Source organism: Silurus aristotelis (assembly GCF_946808225.1).
Source record: "Silurus aristotelis genome assembly, chromosome: 28".
Taxonomy (NCBI): Eukaryota; Metazoa; Chordata; class Actinopteri; order Siluriformes; family Siluridae; genus Silurus; species Silurus aristotelis.
In genome coordinates this window covers 10,402,734-10,426,138 of record NC_139601.1, presented here as the reverse complement: position 1 = coordinate 10,426,138, position 23,405 = coordinate 10,402,734, and the positions used below count along the sequence as shown (strand labels likewise).

The 23,405-nt window shown below is 38.8% G+C and overlaps 1 protein-coding gene across 2 annotated transcripts; it reads left to right on the top strand.

Annotated features, from left to right (window-relative positions):
• The first annotated feature begins 799 nt into the window (after window positions 1-799).
• On the top strand, window positions 800-23,027 carry LOC310722331 (constitutive coactivator of PPAR-gamma-like protein 1 homolog). Of its 2 annotated transcripts, none has more exons than XM_083534681.1 (17): window positions 800-1,616; window positions 3,977-4,223; window positions 4,935-5,017; window positions 6,083-6,211; window positions 6,288-6,372; window positions 7,685-7,782; window positions 9,064-9,260; window positions 11,356-11,440; window positions 11,558-11,779; window positions 11,956-12,127; window positions 16,229-16,478; window positions 16,829-16,943; window positions 18,041-18,250; window positions 18,784-18,973; window positions 19,650-19,788; window positions 20,484-20,580; window positions 21,148-23,027. In XM_083534681.1, the coding sequence occupies exons 1-17, from the start codon at window positions 1,143-1,145 to the stop codon at window positions 21,433-21,435; spliced, it is 3,081 nt and encodes a 1,026-aa protein (XP_083390807.1). In that variant the 5' UTR covers window positions 800-1,142; the 3' UTR covers window positions 21,436-23,027. The 2 variants fall into 2 exon arrangements, with proteins under 2 accessions (XP_083390807.1, XP_083390808.1); XM_083534682.1 differs by having other exon boundaries at window positions 853-1,616; window positions 9,070-9,260.
• The last annotated feature ends 378 nt before the right edge of the window (window positions 23,028-23,405 follow it).

Below are 23,405 nucleotides of genomic sequence, written 5' to 3'. Positions count from 1 at the left end.
CAGTTACACTCTATCATGGCTGACTCTGTGCCCCAGCTTCCTAACATTGCTGGTCTATGGAAAGTAAAAGCCCCTTTACAGCACTCTTTTTACTCGTTTATTTTTCCCCCTGATCTCAGTATATATCTTCAGTGTACATCATTGTGTGGTTTATGTGATACGAGCAGAAGGTTCATAGTATTGTTCAGTGGTCAACACCGACCACATGTCTCACTGTGAAACTAATAGGCTCGCATGCGTCACGTCCGGTCAAGTGTGATTTCCAAACAAAGCGTTGGCGCCATCTGTCGGTTTACTGACAATAATAATTTCTTATTATGACATCTTCCGAAAGATTTCTTGATCTGATTAAATTGAGAAAAAAAAAACAATTTTACAGGTCTTTAAAAATCTACACATGTACTCATATCTATAAACACAGACATTGCATATTTTCACTTTTTGCATATTTAATTTTAAATAATGTGGCAATAATAGCAGCTGTATTACATACACTAGTAAAAAAAGATCGTTTCTTAGCCCAGGTACTAATTATTCATATTAAGATCAGATGTTCTGTTGTGAAAAGCTTATAATTTGTGAGGGAACTATTACCCCAGGCTAACTGATGTCCTGAAGCGCCACATGTACCGGAGTCAGGGAGAGTTTTAGTACCGCGTTTTCAGTCTGCGTTTCCAATTGTGATGCATAGTGCACTCTATTGGGTGTGGACGAAACTATTATTTTATAGCACATTAAAGTGCGCTGGTATAAACACTAGGGCGCCATTTGAGATCGGTCCTTCGTGACGTGTAAAATCAGACCCCGCCCACATGTGTTGCGTCACCGCGCCCCGTCTCTCCGCTCGGCTCGGTGCGCTCCAGAAGCACACAGACATGGCTCCATAGGACTGCACATGGCGGCCAGCGGCCATGAACCAAAATCCCCCACAACTCACCAAAAATAACATCAAATGCATTTCTAACAAACAAGATTTGATTCATTTCGGACTCATTAGTTCCATCCTTGGCAATATTTCTTTTAGGTTATTTTTCCCCAACCATAGGTGAGAGAGTGAAGCAAAGGCTGCTTGGAACTCCTCGCTTTTTTCTTCCCCAAACTTTGTGCCCTGGTTTGTAATTTCCCTTCATCAGAGAGCAGTGATGGGCGTGCAGGGTTTTCAGGAGTACATCGAGAAGAACTGCCCGAGCTCCGTGGTGCCGGTGGAGCTGCAGAAGCTGGCGCGGGGGAGTCTGGTGGGAGGCGGCAGGCAGAGGCCGCCGCAGGGCCCGCTGCGCTTGTTGGTGGACGCGGAGAACTGCGTGCACCGGCTCTACGGCGGCTTCTACACCGACTGGGTCGGCGGCGGCCAGTGGAACCACATGCTCGGCTACCTGGCGGCTCTGGCCAAAGCCTGCTTCAGCGGCAACATCCAGCTGCAGGTGTGCTTCAACGGCGCGCTGGAAAAGGGCCGCCTTCACGAGTGGGTCAAGCGGCAGGTGAACGAACGGCAGACGGCGCAGCAGATCGTCAGCCACGTCCAGAACAAGGGCACCCCGCCGCCCAAAGTCTGGTTCCTGCCGCCCGTCTGTATGGCGCACTGCATCCGCCTGGCGCTCCTCCGGTTCCGGATTGAAGTAAGTTAATCTACCGAGAGCAGCAGCTGCCTCACTTTCCTTGTTTTTGTGTCCAGTTTTCCATTAGACAGCTGTTTTTGTTTTTTTGCCAAAAAGCCCGAATAGTTAATGAAAAACCATCGCATTATATCTGTTCATCCTGCTTCATAAAGCCTTTTTATCAAACCGACCGGCTGTAGCTGCGGACCGGATCAAGCGATTGACTGCCACTTGTTAACAGACTTTCACAACATTTGTTTTGCAGTAAATAATTTGACAGTTCGTGTAGGACATTTTCTTTTCCAAGACAAATCGATTCGAGCATGTGGGAATAAAATCCGTCTGACTTTTATAATCATTTTTCTATCCAAACTAAAAGCGACTCCTACATTGCTCGTATAAAAACGATTGGTTAGAGGCTGTTTATTTATGCTATAATTTCTCTCAGGATGTGTTCAGGCTCAATGTTAAACGTTTTAAAGTATATAATAATATTAATATGTTTAAATAATTTCATTGAAATCCACGTTCACCCCATTTCAATCAATGCAACTGTCAAAAGTCCAGTCAGTTATCTGAACACCAGAAGCGGCTAATTCACCTCAGATCATGCTAGCAATCCGGGCCTGCTTCAAATACACAGCCTGCTCAATGTACATAGATAATTATAGATCATTTTTTCGTGCGTATTATATATCAGATTATACTAAAGTTTCCTTTAAAAAAAACCTATATATTATTTATTAACCCTTCCTTTTTTTCTTTTTCAAAAAAAGGACAGCTCGATTATTTTTTCAACCTTTTCGAAAATTACTTTACAGAATTGGTCGGTTTTGTTTCTGTACGGCAAAATGTTTATTTTTAAGTAAATAGCCATGTTATTATTGATGTCATTAATGTCGTGTACTTTAAAACGAAGGTTAGTTTGTTTTAATGGAGAGACTCCATTCTGAGCATATCGCCTTAGTATAAGACTATTTAGTTTGCCCCGCCTCCTTTGTCTTCGGTTTGGCTGCACGCTGGCGCTTAACGTCAGGGCTGTCGGAAACCTGGACTCTGATAGGCCAAACAAATGTCAATCATTTAACCCGGGAGGCGGAGCCACATTGCAAACAGGCCCTGCTCCTGAGCGCTTCCCTGAAATGGTTCAGGAGATACAGAATCCCAAAAAACCCCTACTGATGTTTTGCGTTTAATCAATCAGCTGTTTTTTAAAAAAAAAAGAAACAAGTCCTGTTCTCTCTTGGCACGACGCGTTTAAACCATGTGGGACTGTTATTTAGTTGTGATCAGAATTAATTCTCCATCCTTAAATATATGAAGTGTTTTGGGTTTGTGTGATTTTTTTTATTTTTTTTTTATTGCTCCTGATTTTTAACATTGAAAAATAGATTTCCAATAATAAAAGATTGAACATTTCAGAACCAGTAGCTTAAAACAGACCACCTTTTCAGGTTTAAGGGAGATTAGGGGAGGATGAACTGTGAAGAGCTGCGACTTGGAGTAGTGAAGATCTTCAAAACATCAGCACAAATAAGTTTAGATTCGCATGTTAATTTGCTCATTTGCTTATTTAATATAAAAGAATGTGTGTGTGTGTGTGTGTGTGTGTGTGTGTGTATGTATATATATATATATATATATATATATATATATATATATATATATATATATATATATATATATATAATTTTTTACAGCTCACGGCTGTACCGTGTTCTGTACTGGTTTCGGTGTTTCTCCTCGAAACAATATTTTCGTTTTACCCCTCACAATAATCAATGATTATGCTAAATCTGGATACAAAGATCCAGAACACAATATATGCTCCAAGATATATCTTAGATTTGGTGCCTTGTTAGCAACCTACGAGATTACGAGCATGAGGGTGATGACAACAGTATTAGCTTGAGAGCTGAAGCTTGGAAGCTGCTTTGTTTGAGCAGAGTGGACAGAGGAAGAGGCGAGAGAGCTGAACAGACTAAAGCCCTGGTGCATCTCTTCGTTTAGTTTTGTAATGAAGCAAGGTCTGAATCCCACTGACATTTCTCTCAATGAGTAGTCGAGCACCATTATGGGTATTGTAGAAAACCGTAAACCGATAGATCACTGAATAGATTTTAGGTTAAACCTGGACTTAAATTATGAAATAAATCTTAGTAATCTTAGAAATAAAGTGCTTCGTGTTGTAACAAAGATTTGTTTACATGTTAATAGTGGTTAATTCGTGATTTTAATGCAGTATAAAGACTCAAAGCTGAGAATTTGCTGAGAATTTCTAACTGCAATGCTTATAATGATTTAGGGATTGCGAAAGTATCCTTGGTACTTTACGCATCGTAGTTTCAAATATTTCTAATAGTCTTTGTTTCTTTCCCCAGGTTGTGCAGAGCATTGAGGATCATCACCAGGAAGTAATCGCTTTATTTAGAGAGAACGGGTTCCATGGCTTGGTAGCCTATGATTCTGATTATGCTCTGTGCAACATCCCCTACTACTTCAGTGCCCATGCTCTAAAACTCAGCCGCAACGGCAAGAGCCTCACCACCAGCCAATACCTGATGCATGACGTTGCCAAGCAGCTGGACCTCAATCCAAATCGCTTTGTCATTTTTGCTTCACTCTTGGGTAAGCGCAAGTTTATGAAATGAGGTTTTAGTGATTTTGATCAGTAGAGAGTTCTGTAGTGTTCACACTAGTCAAACGGAACGGAACTCGAACAGAATTTTAAAAATATGCTAATTTTGGACGCACCCCCGCAGCTCCTATGGTACCGTAGTGAATTCATCTAGACACTGTCACTTAAATACAATAATGCGTTTTCAAAATTTGTTAGTGAAAACCTAGTTTAAAATGTTATTCCTAACGTGCCTAAACATTCGGTCCCACTGCGGATTCCCACACATTTTTACGATAATCCGCAACTTGCTGTTAATTAGATTCCATATGAAGTTTTCTGAGCCGCGAGTTACGAACCGCAAATTATCGAGGGTCACTGTAATGCAAATGAGTTGTGGTGCAGCAATGATACCGATCTTGGCTTAGATGATTCCTTGGACAAATTTTATGGCACATGAAACATGCTGTTTGTTTTCCTTTACTGTTTGATGCACAAGTATGGAAAAATTATTATGCAAAATTATGAAAAACACTTGCTGTCAGCATCATTGTGCTGTCAGTGTATGTAGCCAGAACTCCTGACATTGGATATTGACAACAACGGTCACTGCATGATCATAAAAGCTACAATTGATGAGTGATTTGTCGCTTGTGATCCTGAACGTATTGTTGGAGATCTGCCCCATGCTGAAAAAGTGGTGATGTGTTCCTTGTTTCCAGGGAATCACATTTTGCCTGATGAGGATCTTGCTGCATTTCATTGGAGTTTACTTGGCCCAGAGCACCCTTTAGCATCCCTGAAGGTACAGTAATCATCTGCTCAAAAACAAGGGTATGTCTGTTCATAGTCTTGTTTTTGTTTTCTTCTTGAATTACCGTTGCTTTTTGCATGCCGAACCCTGCATACACCGATAAAACCAAGCGAGTCTCTGTAAGTGTTGAGGAGTTTGAAAATAAGACTTGCACTTGTGTTAGATTCTCTCTGCACTTAGCCTTGGTACTTTGATTCTTTGGCAACCAGATTGAAATAAGGTTTGGGATGTTACTTATGGAGGACCGTGTGAAATCACTTTAATGTCATAAACACCAATGCGTATTTAGTCCTAAAAACAGTGTTTTTAAGTGCCACCCCCTGAACCTTCTTACTTTTGGTATAGCTATAACCTGGGAATTAATGAATCAATGTAAAATAGTAAAAAAAAAAAAAAGTGTAATTGCATTTTAGTTGCTTCATTGACTGATGCTGTTCTTGCCTAACACCTGACTTTTGTTGAGAAGTCTCATCTAAGCAGATGGTTGTTTCGTTTAGAGTAAAAAAACCCCAAACCAAATAAATAAATCCTAATGCATTTCTGAAACTTAGAATAGATTCATGTTTTCCCCATTATGACTAAAGCTTATTCCAGGTATATTCTTTATATTCAAATCATGCACATTATATGACTTTTAATTGAAACTAGTTGCCTTATTTATGGATTTATTTTAGCTACACCTTTTTGAAGCAATTCTATGTTAAAAAACTTTTTCATGGTTATAATGTGTGGAATAGGTCAGGGGGGGTGAAAACATATGCAAGCAAAAAAAATTTGATGTGTATGGATGTGTGTATGTGTGTGTGTGTGTGTATATATATATATATATATATATATATATATATATATATATATATATATATATATATATATATATATATATATATATATATACACACACACACACAGTAAACTTCTTGATTGACCTCTTAAATATTGGCTCTCCTGGCTGATGCTTTTACTAGTTCAGTGAGCATTAGTACTAGTTATGAATAATTCAAGACATGTCAAGATAAGGGGTCTATAGATCTGACGGCTAGTTTGTTTTTGTCTTAGGTTCGTGCCCATCAGCTGGTACTTCCTCCCTGTGATGTCGTTATAAGGGCTGTGGCAGAGTACGTGCGCAACTTGCATGATGTCACTGACCTGGAAGCCATCGCTAAAGACATATTTAAGCACTCCCAGGTACGCTCATTTCTTAAATGTTTCTTTTCTTTTAGCCTTACGTTTTGATACAACCTAATTTGTTTGTGGTTTCCAGTCCAGGACTGACGACAAACTTATACGCTTCAAAAAGGCAGTGGAGTATTACTCAGCTGCCAGTAAACCCCCCAAGTCCTATAACGGTAAGCTTTTGTTTGCTATCATTTTCCAGCCATTTCTTTCTGCACAATGCTTGTCTAAGTCTTTTTCCTGCAGAGGCATTTTTTTTGTGGTTTGCTCAAGTCCAGGTTGGACAGATAGTCTCTGTCTTTCTAAGCAGTCTCCCAGCCTCAGACCTCTCAGTAATGCTTGAAATTTTCCCACTAGCCCCCAGACCTTGTATGCACTTTGGAATGGCTGCTATGCCCCATGCATACAAATAGACTTGTTCAGAATGGCTTCTTGAATCAAAATTGCTTGTGTGCAAACAATGGCAATTCATTCAAACAATTTTAATAGCTTTTTTCATTAAAGGACAAAGTTACTAAATGATATTCATTTGATCTTGGTTTACAAAGTTTTTAGCACTGATTAAATCTAGATTTTATTTGAGCTGTTTTTGTACTTTTTATATGTACTAATATATTAATATTTGTAAATATATTTTTTGGATATTTTGAACTGTTCTGCACCACACACAATTATTCCATGGTCCCAAAGTTATAAGAATAAATTTGGGACCATGGAATGAATGTGTGTGGTGCAGAACAGTTCAAAACATTCAAAAAAAATTTATTTACAAATCTGTAGCATTTGTAACCTCATGCTTTATATGTACCTGCTTTTTATAAGCAATGATCACGTTCGACAATACAATAATTTACTTCTATAGTCAACGTCCTACAAACTCCCCTTAATAAAAGTCTAAAGGCAGTTTGGGGAGAGTCAATAGAGATATTTCTAAATCATGTTTTAAAATCTCAAGAGTTGGTCTACATTTTTTTTAACATAGCAGTGTGAAGTAAACACTGATATGTTACATTGGTAGCTGACACATAACCCAAAAAATGTAGACCAACTCTTGAGATTTTAAAACATGATATAGAAATATCTCAATTGACTCTCTCCAAACTGCCTTTAGACTTTTTACTATAGAAGTAAATTATTGTACTGTTGAACGTGATAGTTGCTCATAAAAAGCAGGTACATATAAAGCATATGGTTACAAATGCTGCAGATTTGCTTTAACTCTACATTCAATATTCATTCATCCTTATGAGCCAACTCATCATTTTGTACAATTTGAAGAAGCCACATTTTAAGGCCAATGAGAAGGAAAGAAAGGTGCAGTGTTTAATGACCAAAAAAGGGGGTAAAAAGGTTGGCAGGTTGTATAGTTGAGGGTGAGGTATACTTTATTTACTGGATAAGGGTTTGTATTTTAATTGATTTTGACAGTGAGAATAATCTTGCATTTGAATAGTAGAGGATATATTTTTTTGTGTGCTCCTGCAGCCAGACCAAAGCGGCTTGGAGTCTCTGAAACTGTGCCACCGTACACACATACACCAATGCCCAACATTCCGCAGCCCTCCCTCCCGCTGCAGCCTGTGGTAAGTGCTACACTCATGCCCCACCTACAGACATCTGCTCATAAGTGATGAGTTAATGTACACAAGAGAGAATACAGCCATTGGTCACAAATGCATTCTTGGACTAATTGTTATTTAATTTTTTTGTATATATTTCTTTATACACTAATTCTTCAAAAGGCCCGTGTCGAACAAAAATCCACCCATACCAAAGCTATAATCATTTTTTATGATTTTGCAACTGGATGCTTTGCCATTTTGTGCAATGACCAAGGTCTGCTTGTTGAGTTAGTGTTGGTGGCTTTAGGAACAGGACACTAGCCAGGCTTGCATTCTTAGATGAGACTGCTGAAAGCACAGTAAATAAGTTAGAATTACAAAAACAGTAGGCCAAATGCAGTTGAGACCTTCTCCACTGAGTCAATTAGGGAACTATTCCTTAGGAACCCTTTGTACAAAGCCTGCACAGACAAATAAATGTTATAAAACTGTTGCTTAAATCATTTTTGATGGCTTGGCTTATGCATTCTCTTTTAACAGCCTATAAATCATATCTTACACTTTGTTGCCTATTAGATAATGCAACTCTATACAATGTTTCCCAAATAAAGCCACAGCAAAATGATATCTTTATTTTAGTTAAAGCACGTCAGATTCTCTGGGTTCTCCTGTTTCATGTAATCTCCTACGTACGTCATTGTAGGCAGAATACATTAAAATACCCCTAGTTCTGAGTAAATGTTTGAAAGTGTGCATGGTGCCCTGTGATGAACCAGATTATTCTCGCTTCACAAAATGAGATTATTGGTCTCAAGTTTAAAACAATTGAGTAAAAGAATTGGCTAATAAGCGTGTTATGTATACATTTGGATTTAGTTAGCAGATCTGAAGATAAACAAAATCTGAAGAACATAAAAAAATCTGATCAGACTAAAGGACACAAAGAACTAAAAAATGTCCGTCATTTATACCAAAAGTAACTAGTTCTTCAGATTTTCATGCTCAACAGCGACTCTTCAAGCAATACTGTCACATACTGTATATTAGAGAGACAAAAGTTTACCAGGTCCATTGCAATGAAGACTGTTCACTGGTTTTGGTTGCACATGCTGTAGCCATGTGACATCATTTTATAAAGTGCCATTGAAAATTGTTTTATAATAATAAAACAGACACAATTAATCAAATTAGCTTTGAATTGTAGTTTGTCAAGATGTCCAGTTAAGTTTCGCTTCTTACTATGAGGCAATTGATATTGCTGATTTATTTTTTATTTTTTTTATTTCTTCTTTTCAATCTCAGAGCCAGCAGAACTCCTCTGGACTGGTGGCTAAAGGGCCCTCTGATCAGAATAGCTTCAGCAACATTCCACACGGAGGTAAGCAGCACACGCCGCTGTACGAGAGGGCTTCTCCAAACCATGCCGAGCCAGTCTTCTTCAATGCCTCTTCCACTTCCTCATCATCTGAGAACGAGGAGAACACGGGCCCCACTGCCAAGTGAGTAGTAAAACATATGAGAAACCTGCCACTACCACTCTTACTGCAAAGAGCTTTCTTCAAATATCATTCAGGGTTATTTTTCTGCTTTTGCTCTAGAGATAGAAATTAATTAGGATGCCATCTAATAAAGATCATTAGGAAATTGTTACCTTTACATCATGCTGCTTTAAATAGATAGAATGTGCTTTAGATTGTAAGAGCAAATAGGTAGATTTTAACTGTACAGATTTGGAGGGATTTTTGCAGAAAGAAAAGGCTCTCAGCTCATCCTAAATCTGTTATTCTGCAATATTAGTTTCTTGGAAATCCGTTGATTATTGGCCCAATGTGGTTCAACACAGCAAATCAGAGAGCAGATATATATATATATATATATATATATATATATATATATATATATATATATATATATATATATATATATATATATATTACAGTATCACAAAAGTAAGTACACCCCTCACATTTCAGCAACCATTTTAGCATATCTTCTCAAGGGAAAATACTATAGAAATGTGCAGCTTGTATAACAGTACAGATTTACTGTCCTCTGAAAATAACTCAACATACAGCTGTTATTGTCAAAAAAGCTGGCAACAAAAGTGAGTACACTCTATGTGATAACAGCTTTATGTCGCTTCAACATGCAAAGCCACATGTCCTATTCATCATGTTCATGTTTTTGTCTGCTTGACAGGACCCTACAAATTTGTGTATCTTTTATTAGAGCAGTTAAAATTAGTTGTTAGAGTACAGTTCTCTCATACTGACCACTGGATGTTCAACATGGCACCTCATGGTGAATACTCTCTGAGGATTTGAGAATTAGAATTGTTGCTGTTCACAAAGATGCCCAGGCTGTAAGATGATCGGTAACACCCTGAAACTGAGTTACAGTACACTGACCAGGGTCATACAGAGGTTTTCCAAGACAGGTTCCATGCGGAACAGACCTCGCCAGGGGCGATGAAGTTGAGTGTTTGTGCTGTGCGTGAGGTGCAGAAGCTGGCTTAAAAACACAGACACATGAGTGCTGCCAGCATTGCTTTAGAGGTTGCAGAAGTGGAAGGTCCACTTGTCAGTGCTCAGAACAGACACGGCACACTGCAACAAGTCTGTTTACATGATTGTCGTCCCAGAAGAAAGCTGGCTCACAGGAAAGCCTACAAACAGTTTGCTGAAGACAACATGTTCAAGAGCATGAATTACTGTGTTTTGATGAGACTAAGATGAACTTGTTTGGCTCAGATGGTGTCCAGCATGTGTGGTGACACCCTGGTGAGGAGTACCAAGAAAATAGTGTCTTGCATACAGCCAAGCATGGTGATGGTAAGATCATGGTCTGGGGCTGCATGAGTGCTGTAGGTACTGGGGATCTGCATTTTATTGAAGAAAACATGGATTCCAACTGTGACATTCAGAAACTGGGCTGAACAGCAGTTATTCAACATGAAAACCACCCCAAACACACTGGCAAGATGACAACTGCCTTACTCAAAAAGCTGAAGGTGAAGATGATTGAGTGGCCAAGTATGTCTCGAGACCTGAACTCAAACACCTGTGGGGCATCCTTAAGTGGAAGGTGGAGAAGCTCCATGTGTCTTAGCATCCAGCAGCTCCATAATGCCATTATAGAGGAGTGGAAGAGGATCCCAGCAGTAACCCGTGCAGCTCTGGTGAATTCCATGTCCAGGAGGATTAAGGCAGTGCTACATAACAGTGGTGCTCACACAAAATATTGACACTTTGGACACAGTTTTGACATGTTCACTTAGGGTGACTCACGTTTGTTGCCAGTTATTTAGAAATGAATGGCTTTATGTTGAGTTATTTTCAAAGGACAGTAAATCTATATTACTATAGAAGCTGCATGTTGGCTACTAAAATATCTCAAAGTTTCATTGCTATAGTATTGTCCCTTTAGAAGATATACTAAAATGGTTGCTGAAATGTGAGGGGTGTACTCACTTATGGATAGTGTGTGTGTGTGTGTGTGTGTGTGTGTGTGTGTGTGTGTGTGTGTGTGTGTGTGTGTGTGTGTGTGTGTGTGTGTGTGTTTAAAAGAACTCGGCTCTTTTTTTTTTTTTTTCAGTCATGTAAGTGACCATAAAGGATGGGACAAACAAAGTGATCAGGTGAACAGTGAGCCAGAAGGAGCCCTGGAGGACCAAAATAAAGTGGGTGATTTCCCTAAAGCAAATGACAATATTCACCAGATGCTTATAATGTGATTTTAATAATGATAATGTGCTATTTCATTCTCACATAATGGTATGCTCATTATCTATGTTTAGCCTGAACCCTCTGTGACCTCCCCTTTGGGTCAAGGCATAGAGATCGGAGGTCACCACGGAGTCAATGCCCAGATCCCTTCACTGCTCTCAATGCCAACTAGAAACCACATGGACATCACCACACCTCCTTTGCCTTTGGTGGCACCTGAGGTGCTGCGAGTAGCTGAACACAGACACAAGAAGGGCCTCATGCACCCTTACATCTACCACATCCTCACTAAGGTGTGCTACAGATAGTAACATCACACATGAGCTTTCAGTATATAGAGAATCTTTTTAGCTATGTCGAGACATGTTCAAGCGATTATAAACTGATGAATCCTCATGTAGCTGTAGACTACATTCTTGCCATGTTCTCATAACTGAGTGCCAGCTTGGTTTTTCAACTCTACCTGCAGGGAGAGATTAAATTGTCAGTTGCAATTGAAGATGAAGCTAATAAGGAGCTGCCATCCGCCGTGCAGCTGTACCGGCCGATCCGCCAGTATGTTTATGGTGTGCTCTTTAGCCTGGCAGAAGCTAAAAAGAAAGCAGAGAGGCTTGCAATGAGAAGAAATCGCCTCCCTGAATGTAAGTAGCATCGACAAAAATACACCGCAAACATATTATATTTAATTACCCTTTAATTACAGTTGTCAGAAATATTCTAATGTAACACACATGTTGTCTGGATCAGGTTTAGACATGTACTGGTATATTATAGATTGATGTTGGTGTAGTTTGCATATCTATTCCAGCGTGTGGTAATCATGTGGCACCAGCACTGTATAAAATCATGCAGATACAGGTCAGGAGTTTTATTTTTATATATATATATATATATATATATATATATATATATATATATATATATATACAGTGAGGAAAATAAGTATTTGAACACCCTGCTATTTTGCAAGTTCTCCCACTTAGAAATCATGGAGGGATCTGAAATTGTCATCGTAGGTGCATGTCCACTGTGAGAGACATAATCTAAAAAAAAAAATCCAGAAATCACAATGTATAATTTTTAAACTATTTATTTGTATGATACAGCTGCAAATAAGTATTTGAACACCTGAGAAAGTCAATGTTAATATTTGGTACAGTAGCATTTGTTTGAGGTCAAACGTTTCCTGTAGTTTATCACCAGGTTTGAACACACTGAAGGAGGGATTTTGGCCCACTCCTCCACACAGATCTTCTCTAGATCAGTCAGGTTTCTGGCCTGTCGCTGAGAAACACGGAGTTTGAGCTCCCTCCAAAGATTCTCTATTGGGTTTAGGTCTGGAGACTGGCTAGGCCACGCCAGAACCTTGATATGCTTCTTACAGAGCCACTCCTTGGTTATCCTGGCTGTGTGCTTCGGGTAATTGTCATGTTGGAAGACCCAGCCTTGACCCATCTTCAATGCTCTAACTGAGGGAAGGAGGTTGTTCCCCAAAATCTCGCAATACATGGCCCCGGTCATCCTCTCCTTAATACAGTGCAGTCGCCCTGTCCCATGTGCAGAAAAACACCCCCAAAGCATGATGCTACCACCCCCATGCTTCACAGTAGGGATGGTGTTCTTGGGATGGTACTCATCATTCTTCTTCCTCCAAACACGTTTAGTGAAATTACGACCCAAAAGTTCTATTTTGGTCGCATCTGACCACATGACTTTCTCCCATGACTCCTCTGGATCATCCAAATGGTCATTGGCAAACTTAAGACGTGCCTGGACATGTGCTGGTTTAAGCAGGTGAACCTTCCGTGCCATGCATGATTTCAAACCATGACGTCTTAGTGTATTACCAACAGTAACCTTGGAAACGGTGGTCCCAGCTCTTTTCAGGTCATTGACCAGCTCCTCCAGTGTAGTTCTGGGTTGATTTCTCACCTTCCTTAGGATCATTGAGACTCCACGAGGTGAGATCTTGCATGGAGCCCCAGTCCGAGGGAGATTGACAGTCATGTTTAGCTTCTTCCATTTTCTAATGATTGCTCCAACAGTGGACCTTTTTTCACCAAGCTGCTTGGCAATTTCCCCGTAGCCCTTTCCAGCCTTGTGGAGGTGTACAATTTTGTCTCTAGTGTCTTTGGACAGCTCTTTGGTCTTGGCCATGTTAGTAGTTGGATTCTTACTGATTGTATGGGGTGGACAGGTGTCTTTATGCAGCTAATGACCTCAAACAGATGCATCTAATTTAGGATAATAAATGTAGTGGAGGTGGACATTTTAAAGGCAGACTAACAGGTCTTTGAGGGTCAGAATTCTAGCTGATAGACAGGTGTTCAAATACTTATTTGCAGCTGTATCATACAAATAAATAGTTTAAAAATCATATATTGTGATTTCTGGATTTTTTTTTTTAGATTATGTCTCTCACAGTGGACATGCACCTACGATGACAATTTCAGACCCCTCCATGATTTCTAAGTGGGAGAACTTGCAAAATAGCAGGGTGTTCAAATACTTATTTTCCTCACTGTATATATATACATATATATATATATATATATATATATATATATATATATATACATATATATTTTTTTTTTTCATACAAACATCATAATACAGAAAAGATTTACTTTGATCATAGCTTGCTTGTTGGTACCACATGAGCTGACATTAGTTTTTTTGGAAACTGCTGATCTCCTGCGATGTTGTTTACAGCAGTCTCTAGAGTTTACACAGTAAGACATGCTGTGTTCACAAGGTCCGCAAAGGCTGAAACACCTTGACTTACCAGACAGGTCTAAACTCACAGTTTGGGTGAGCCTGTGGCTCAGGAGTGGAACCTGATGTGGTCTTCAGCTGTTGTAGCACCGCAGTTGTTAATATAAGAGTAATTGGCATTGTCAGTTTAGACCAGTTTTTTCTGATCTGTCTCAGCAACAAGAAGTTTCAGACTGTTAACTTTCTACAGACATAATGTTTATTGTTTTTACACCATTATGTGTAAACCCTACAGAATGTTGTGTGTGTGAACCTCAGGAGATGATCAGTTATTGAAATACTCACACCAGCCCATTTTGCACCAACAACCATCCACAATCAAAGCCACAGCGATTATAGTTTTTTAGTTTGAAGTGAACATTAACTGAATCTCTTGGCTTGTATCTGATGATTGGCCTGTATACTGCTGTCCGGATCATTTGCCGATTAGATTGCAGTAAATAGCAGACGCACCAATTTATCTAGTGTGTATGTGATTACAGGTACTGATATTTACACAGTAATTTGCATCTTCTGTGCAGTGGCGGGCCGTGCATTTGGTATCTGGGCCTTCAGTGGGGATTTACCCAAATTAATCCACCTATCACGTTGTGATTACAGAAACCATCAATACAATACAAAAACGCAATATAACAACGTGTAGCATTACACAGAGAGAGGGGAATTTGACATATATGAGGGTGAATACCATTTTACTAAAGCAAGAAACCCAGTTAAGACTCCAAACCTCTACACTACAACCACAACTGTGCCACCAACATCATCTGGAGCAGTTCAGAATTAATATTTGTCTAATAACATGAAAAAAAACATAAAAATGTAAATAAAATCCAACCTACTTACCAGAGATGCAGACTCATAATTTGCACCGCTCCTCAGAGCCTGTAATCCAGTGGTACTGCTCGTATTCACTGGTCTGGAAGTGGTGAACAAACCATTTCCCGGGCAGAGACAAGCTAGCTATCTTCGGGGTTGGCCGACCTCACGATGCCTAGCTTTTCTTGAAAATGTATTTTTAAGTATGTCCGAAATGTAGAATGTAGGTCAGTGCTTCTGATGGTGTTCAGGTCAGCAGAGAAGGCATTGCTGGCCCTGACCGTAGGTACAAATGTGTTAAAAGTGATAATGTTAAGTCAAAGGTTTTACCCTACAAATTACATATAGTGTAATTTAAAATGTATTTTGTTTATGTGAATTGAAAAGAAAAAAAATACATATGTACTTAGTGTTACTGTTAAACAGCTCAGACCTCATCATATACTGTCTCTCCTCTGTCATTGGCTGTAAAACAAACTAATAACTATTGTTAGCTATGTTCTCTAAGCTCAGACGTTCCACAGTGAAACCATAAACATTTCATTTAAATGTTTCTGGTAATTCAGAAGGCAGTACTGTAGAATACTGTAACAACGTAAACAAAGATACACAAATCCATTGCTTGTTGTTGGCAAAAAGCATCAGGGGGAGTTTAGGAGTTCAGTATGCTTACATTAAACAACCGTCACAAAACCACCTGCTTCTCATTACAATTCTTTTCATAAACACTCCTGTTTTGTAAAATATGTAATATATTGGTATAAAATGCTTTTATTTAAAATGTTTCTTTTATATAAATGTTATACATACAGATTTTTGTCAATTTCACTAATTTCATGAATTTGTTCAAGTCAAGGTGCTTGTGTTTGAGGGCTGTAGGTGCTGCTGTATTGAAATGTAATTGTGCTGAAGGTATTTGAAAGGATTTTTTATTGCTAGAAATCAGTGTGCAGGGATGTTTTGCACAACCGTTATAAATAAATCTCTTATTGTATGTACTCATCAGTGCTTTTCTGCTTCTGTAGGTGTAACATGATTGTAGCCATTTTTATAAAAGTGACCTTGCACAAGGCAGAAACGATCACAGTAAATATACGCCAGCAGCCACAGAAATCCAACCCTCTCTAGTTGCCTGTTCCATCTAATCACAGATCAGCCTGTTATTATAAAAGAGTGGGCAGCCTACAAGGGTAAATCACCACACACCCCTGAGCTGGTGGAGGCTCTTTCCTTCCGGGAGTGGACCTGCCCCAACCTGAAGAAGCTGTGGCTGGGCAAAGCCATGGAGGACAAGAACCGGCGCATAAGAGCTTTCCTGGCCTGCATGAGGTCTGATACTCCAGCCATGCTGAACCCTGCCAATGTGCCCACTCATCTCATGGTGCTCTGCTGCGTACTGCGGTGAGAGAACTTGCGCGCACACACATACACGCAATCGCAGGCCTATATCCCAGCTAAACTTGATCTTGAGGATACTCGCTGTTCACCCACGTGATTATACAAGACTTGCAGATTTCACTGGCTGGTTTTCTAGATGAAGGTTAAATGAATACTTCACCCAAAAATGAAAGTGTCTTATTAATGATTATATATTTGGTTTAGTCATTTGGATATGTCCACTTTATTCCGAATTATATAACATACATTTTGACTTGATTTGCATGTAGAAAACCGGCCTATAGCTTTAGGAGAACTAATTGGTTCCTGTACTTGTATTTGTTGTATTTCAACTCCTTTGTGTTTTGCTCCAGGTTTATGTTACAATGGCCAGGAGTAAGAATTTTGCGTCGTAACGAACTTGACGCTTTCCTAGCGCAAGCACTTTCTCCTAAACTTTATGAACCTGACCAGCTGCAGGAACTGAAGGTGATTGTGTGGCGACTGTTGTATGTGGAATGTCCTGGGAGAAAACACTGACCAGAGTGCAGTTTAATGGCTCTGGTTAGTTTGGGTTAAAAGGAAATTGCCCATTTGGCACAGAAAAGCAGTTAGCTTTCCCAGGATGCGCCACATAATCCAAACCAATGTGGATAACATTAAAGCATGCTTTAATATTATTAGCTGGCTTTGTAGGGAATAAAAGGCTGCAGCTTATATATATATAAATTTACATTGTATATAGGGAAATTTGTGTTTGTGTGTCCTGCTGCTTTTGGTTGTGTTTGCTCAATTGCTAAATTTGTTCATAAGTGCACATGGACATTTGCTTATTACCAGAGTCATCCACACTGTGCGTGTGTTTCATCTGGAGTGTGTGTTAAAGGGCTGGGCAATATGATAAAATAGCTATTAGCTAATGCTTGATAGGTGATAATTCAATTATTTTGACTGATTGAAATAATTTATTAGAACTGAAAATTATTCATTCATGTGCTTTTACATAGTAATGGTCTCCGTTCTCAGCCATTCACAAAAATCACACAATCCTGGCAACCTGATTGAGCAGCAGATGATGTGATGTGACTGCATTCCTGGGGAGTCTGGTTTTCAGGCCAGCTTTAGACTGAAAAAGCAAATGAGGTTTTCTGTTCAGGTGTCGTTTTTGAAACATTTGGAGATTTGGGGGAAAGTAGGAAACTAAAGTGATCAGTAAAAATTAGGTTACCGTGGCAACACTGAAACTAACTAACTAGCACTAAGGTTAAGGCAGTGTATGTTTATTTTTTGATTTTTTTATTACTACAAAAATTATTTTATTATTATTCAAACACCAAATCATTGTTATTATTATTTGTATGTATTGCCCAGCCCATGTGTGTGTGGAATTTGTGTCTATGCATTTGCTTTGTGCTGCTTGGCTGGTTGTGTAGGCTGCTAATGCTGACTGTGTGCCTTTCCCTTTGTGCTTGGGTCTACGTTCATTTCCTCGCAGTTTGTGCTTCGCTGCTGCTTGATTGGGACCCTCACTTTTTTTGTGCTTCTTTTTTTGTCCTCCAAGCTAACAATCTATTTCTTGTCTTCAGATTGAGAACTTGGATGCACGAGGTGTACAGCTGGCTGCACTGTTCATGTGTGGTGTAGATATGGCACTGCTGGTGAATGACACGTGCGGTCAGCCAATACCCTGGGAGCACTGCTGCCCATGGATGTACTTTGATGGCAAGCTGCTGCAGAGCAAGCTGATTGGGGCCACGCGAGAGAAGGTCTCACTTCTTGACCTCTGTGATGGTCAGGTACTAATAACCAACAATTTGCATAAATTTTGTGGTCAAGTAATGAAAAACATGTTTTAACAAGAGATTGTTTAAACCCAGTGTGTGAGGGAGTTAAGAAAAAACAGGTGGGAGACAGGCGGAGTTTATTTTTTTTTCTTAGTTTATTTAGTCCAGGCACTTCAGTGCACTTTCAGAAACTCAACAAAGCAGAACAACTCGACGGAAAAAGGCTCTGTCATGGATTCATGACTTGCTCTCCATCAAGCTGATATGTATGCTTCTCTGCATGTGTATGGGTGTGTATGTGCGTGCATGTCTTTCAAGCTTTGCCAGTTATAACACACACACACTTCAGGGTTACAGGAGTCACTGAAAGCACAATGAAAGACAAAAAAGTAGACAAGCATTATTATGAGATCGTGAATTAACTTGTTATATCTGACATTATATATATATATATATGCCAGTATACAAAAAATCTTTTCTCTTAAGAGGGAAATCTGATCAGTCGTATCTGCTTCTCCAATAATTCCCCCCATTTTTGTATGTAGACTGAGCTGGTTGCCAAACTGGAGAAGATGCGCCAGAGTATTATGGAGGGTCTGAACTTCTCTCGGCCTCCTCACCCCCTCCTCTTCCCACCTCCACCACCACACGTCATGCCATTCTACCCACCCAACAGCAACTTTTACCCACCTCCTCCTCTGCCTCCTCCACCAGGGCGAGGTAGGGCAATGCCAGGTGAGCACAGTCAAGTCAAGAAGCTTTTGTCATTTCAACCATATATAGCTGACTCAGTACATAGTGAAATGAGACAGCGTTTTTCCGAACCCTGATGCTACATAACACACATAGAGCTACATACAAAACACAAAATTTAGCCGCCAGGAAACCTACTGAATAATGTGTTTTACAGTACAGTTATAATGTAGTTATAATAAAATAATAGAAAATGGGTGCTGCCGAAGACGTGTGTGAACTGAAAAGAGCATTGTGTATGTTTGAGTTCAGATTTGTAGCAGCTCAGTAACACACGGGGAGTCAGTGTGTGCGTGCGAGTTTTAGTTCCAGTTCTGTGTGTTGAGGAGCCTATTGGCTTGAGGGGGAAAAAAACCTGTTGTATAGTCTGGATGTGAGGGACAGAATGCTTCGGAAACCCTGTTGCACATGTTCTGGTGAAATTATGTTCACTATTTTATGATGGCTGGCCTGTCCTGACTCAAATTCATGTTTCCTGCAATTTGTTCAGAAAATAACTGGTGGTTTGTAGCAATATAATAAATGTGCAAAAATGTGTTTGCATTTAAATGTTCAAGAATACAACTCGGAACCAGCTTAAAGGATAAAATGTATTCGAGAGATCTCTAAACTTTTTGTTTTTGTGCTATTTATGACTAGCTAATGTATTTGTGAGCAGGACTCCAATCTATCCCATCACACGGGGGCAAACTTGAGATTGCTGGCACAGTGGTGGGGCAGTGGGCAGGCTCTCGGCGTGGCAGGGGCCGGAGCTCTTTTCCTATTCAAGTGGTGTCAGTTGGAGGACCAAGTAGAGGGTAAGTCTCAGTGAAGATTAACTTAAAATGACACAGTGTTTGTTTTTAACAAATTTATAAATGTGTTCATTGCTAATATCCAGATGTCATTTGGTGATTCCTCTGCTCAGAGACACATTTATTTACGCATTCAGCTCACATGTTAATGATTGGATTTAGTCTGTGTTGAGCTGTGGATAAATACATAAATATATTTCCTATATATCAGTGTATATGCTGATGTAAATGTTTTCCTAGCAATAATATAAACACTAGTTGGGCAAACTGTATACAAAACATGGCATTTGGATTTCTTGTGTTTCTCTGAGCTACAAATGTGTAACTGGTTTTCTCACTGTTTTTGGTCTGACAAACAAAATGTGTGCTTTTGGCTGTCGTGTTTTTTACTCTGCAGTCCTTCACTAATCATATCTCCTGTGTGTAAAGATACTGCTGCTGTTTGCAGTGAAAGCGGTTTCTGTGGTTTTATTTTCCCCGTTCTCACATCCTATTACAGTTTGATCATCATGGAATGTTACATCGTAATAATGATGAAGTCTGAATCATTCTGGAGCTCTAGTATATGTGTTACAAGAGGGAAATGCTGGACTTTATCCCTGCAAGATCCCTGCTTTTCTGTTTTACAATGACACTTGAATATGTCCAAAATATTTTTGTGAATTTGAATTTTTTTATTTTATTTGCCTTTCGTATAGACGACCAAGAGGTGTCATTTCAACCCCTTTAATAAGGACCTTTGGACGAGGAACCAGATTTCATGGCAGGGGTTTTAAAAGTCAGGTATTACACCAGGTTAGTTACACTAATCAAGTTCTTCCTGTTTGTGCGTTTCTTACTCCTATACTGTGACTTTTGTTGCAGTGGCTGAATTCTGGTAAATATTTAAGATATGTTCATGCCTTAGCAAAATGTACACACACCTTCACATGTTTTAAATGGCCTAATTAAACTATTGGAAATGTAAAATAAATTCTGAGTATTGATACACTATATGAACAAAAGTAATGTAAATATATATAAATATACATTAACTTGTTAATGTATAATTTCAAAATGTTAAGAATAAACTAGCTGTAGATTGTTGAATTGCTTAAAAGCATTAATAAATCATTTTACTTCTAATTAACCATAAATAGCTGTTGCATTTAGACAGTCAGTGTGCAGTTTGCAGGTTATATTTTGTTAGTGGTGTATTTTCACACCTTAAACTAAATTACAATGAACTGTTTCTTTGTGTTACATATTTGTGTTTATATAGTTATTTGACATTGCATATTGTGAGTTATTTGCTGTGAACATATTCAGCGATAATGTTAATTATTGAAATGAATGAAGTGTTGTTGTTTTTTTCTCCAACAGAGTAAACCTGCATACTCTAACTTCACCAATGACATAGGGAAAGAAAGGAAGAAACCCAAGGCAGAGAGTAAAACATCATCTGAAGAGTCTGCTGTGGCCGTGAATGGGGTGGAGGGCAAAGAGGCGGAGCTTAATGGGAACAAAGTAGCTCCCACACAACCAGAAAGTGCCTTTAGCAACGACTCCAAAATGTGCAATATGAATCCTCATTTAAATGCACTAAATACAGACGGTGAATGCCACAGAGACGACGCTCTGGGTGCTGCTGTCTTAAAAACAGAAGAGTAAATCTATTTTTATAGAGAGGGTGAAGAATGGAAGGTTCAGGGTTAAGGAAAATCTGGAAAGATGGAAAGCCTACAGTTGGTGTACATTTTTTCCTCTCCGAAAAAGTAATTAAAGATGAGGACATACTGTATGAATTTTTTTAATCCCTCTTTGATGTCAGCAAGCAAGTACAGGTTAATGACGATATTTCTCAATAAATACATAGACATATGAAGTATACCAGTTTTTAGACAATACTACCAGTATATAAGGAGTTGTCTACTCCCTCCTCACTAATTACCTGTCTCAAACTGCTTATGCAGACATTTTATTTTGCAATCGCTCGAATTTCTGAAGCCAAAAATCATTTTGGCAGGGTTTTTTTTGGTTTTTTAATTTTTTTTTTTTTATTATTATACTCATAGGTTGAGACATTTTACCAATAGTTGGCACCATATATATTTGCCATTGTAACTGATTTTGTGTTGTCAGAGTAAATGCTTTTTTCTTTTAAGAAGTAAAAAAAAAAACACATTTCTCACCTGGGTCATCGCTGTAGTTTTACTTGAGCTAAAATGTGCAGAACCGTTTGGAAATTAAGTAACTAGTACAAAACTACTGCAGCTTAGTTCTGATGGCCTCTGTGTCATGCTACTAGCATGACGCAGCATTAAAACATCAGAATAAAAAAAAAAAAAAGCAAAAGATCCAATGACAAATGCCACTGTTTTTTTTTTGTTGTTGTTTTTTTTTGTCAGGAATTGCCATGCATCAATGATTGATATTAGTGTGGTTTTTTGAATCAATTGTAGAACATTAGTATGATGGTTTCAGCAACTTTTTGCATGGTTCACAACTTTAAAAATGGTGTGTAGCTATTATGCATGTTGTCCTTTTTCTTCCATCCCTACCAGTACTGTGCCCATTTGCAAAATCTTAAAAAGGCTAATAATCAGTAATAGTCCTAAAAAGGTGTTAACTGTTAGTCAGTAACTGATTTGCTCTAACCTTAAATTTTCTGTGATTATTGACCTCTGTTGCATTTACTCCAAAATATCAGATGTTATCTAGCCACTTTATATATAGTTAACCCTGGTATACTCACCCATCTCTGTATCCGTTATTGTACTCTGTTGCTGTTTTCTGCATTCGAGCTAGCCAACCATATTGGGGAGGGAGCGTCAGTCTTCAAACGATCAGCCCTTCCCTTTCCCTTCCTTTTTCTTAGCTGGGAAACAAAGCAGTAAAATTATATGATCTTCCCATTTGAGGGTTTAGCCTAAGCAAGTAATCTTTATATCATTTTGGTGTTTTGTTTAGTGTTTTCAAAGCTTATTGTACTGAATAAGAATCATTACTTCAAGTTTTCCACCTAATCCTCCTGATGCCTTCCATTGCACATTAGTGATCAGAAATATGGTGTATCCCCCTGCCCGCAAGACTAAATAGGCTACCTTAATGTAAGTTGAGCGGAGTTTCTTCCTTACTCATGGGGTGTCAAAGAATGATCTACTGTTGGGTTTGAGTGATTGTTGATGGCTTGTGGTGTGATGTATTTGAAGGAAATTGAATGCAACTTACAATGCTTAATAAAAGTCTATTCTTTTAGTATACATCATCAGTGTGTGTGCATATTATTTTCACCTTCTACTTCAAAGTAATTGTTTCTTACATTTACACATTTGTGTTAAATCCTTCTTATTGGTTGAAGATTTTACCAGGTTGCCTTGCACCCAGTATTTACAGGATAGGTATTAGTTTCTGTAGAATATACGGTATTTACAGGATAGCTCTATTTATAAACAAAGCTTAGCCAGGATTTTAGTCTCCTGTTATTTTGTTGTTGGGATTTTGGAAGAAAATGTTTATAATGTAATTACTGTTAGTTATTTGTTACTACAGGCTTGCCTTTTAGAAAACCGTAAGAATGTGTGGAGTCTGAGAATGTTTTACTTCATATAGTTCCTAAAGTCCTGTAAGTTGCGAGGTGG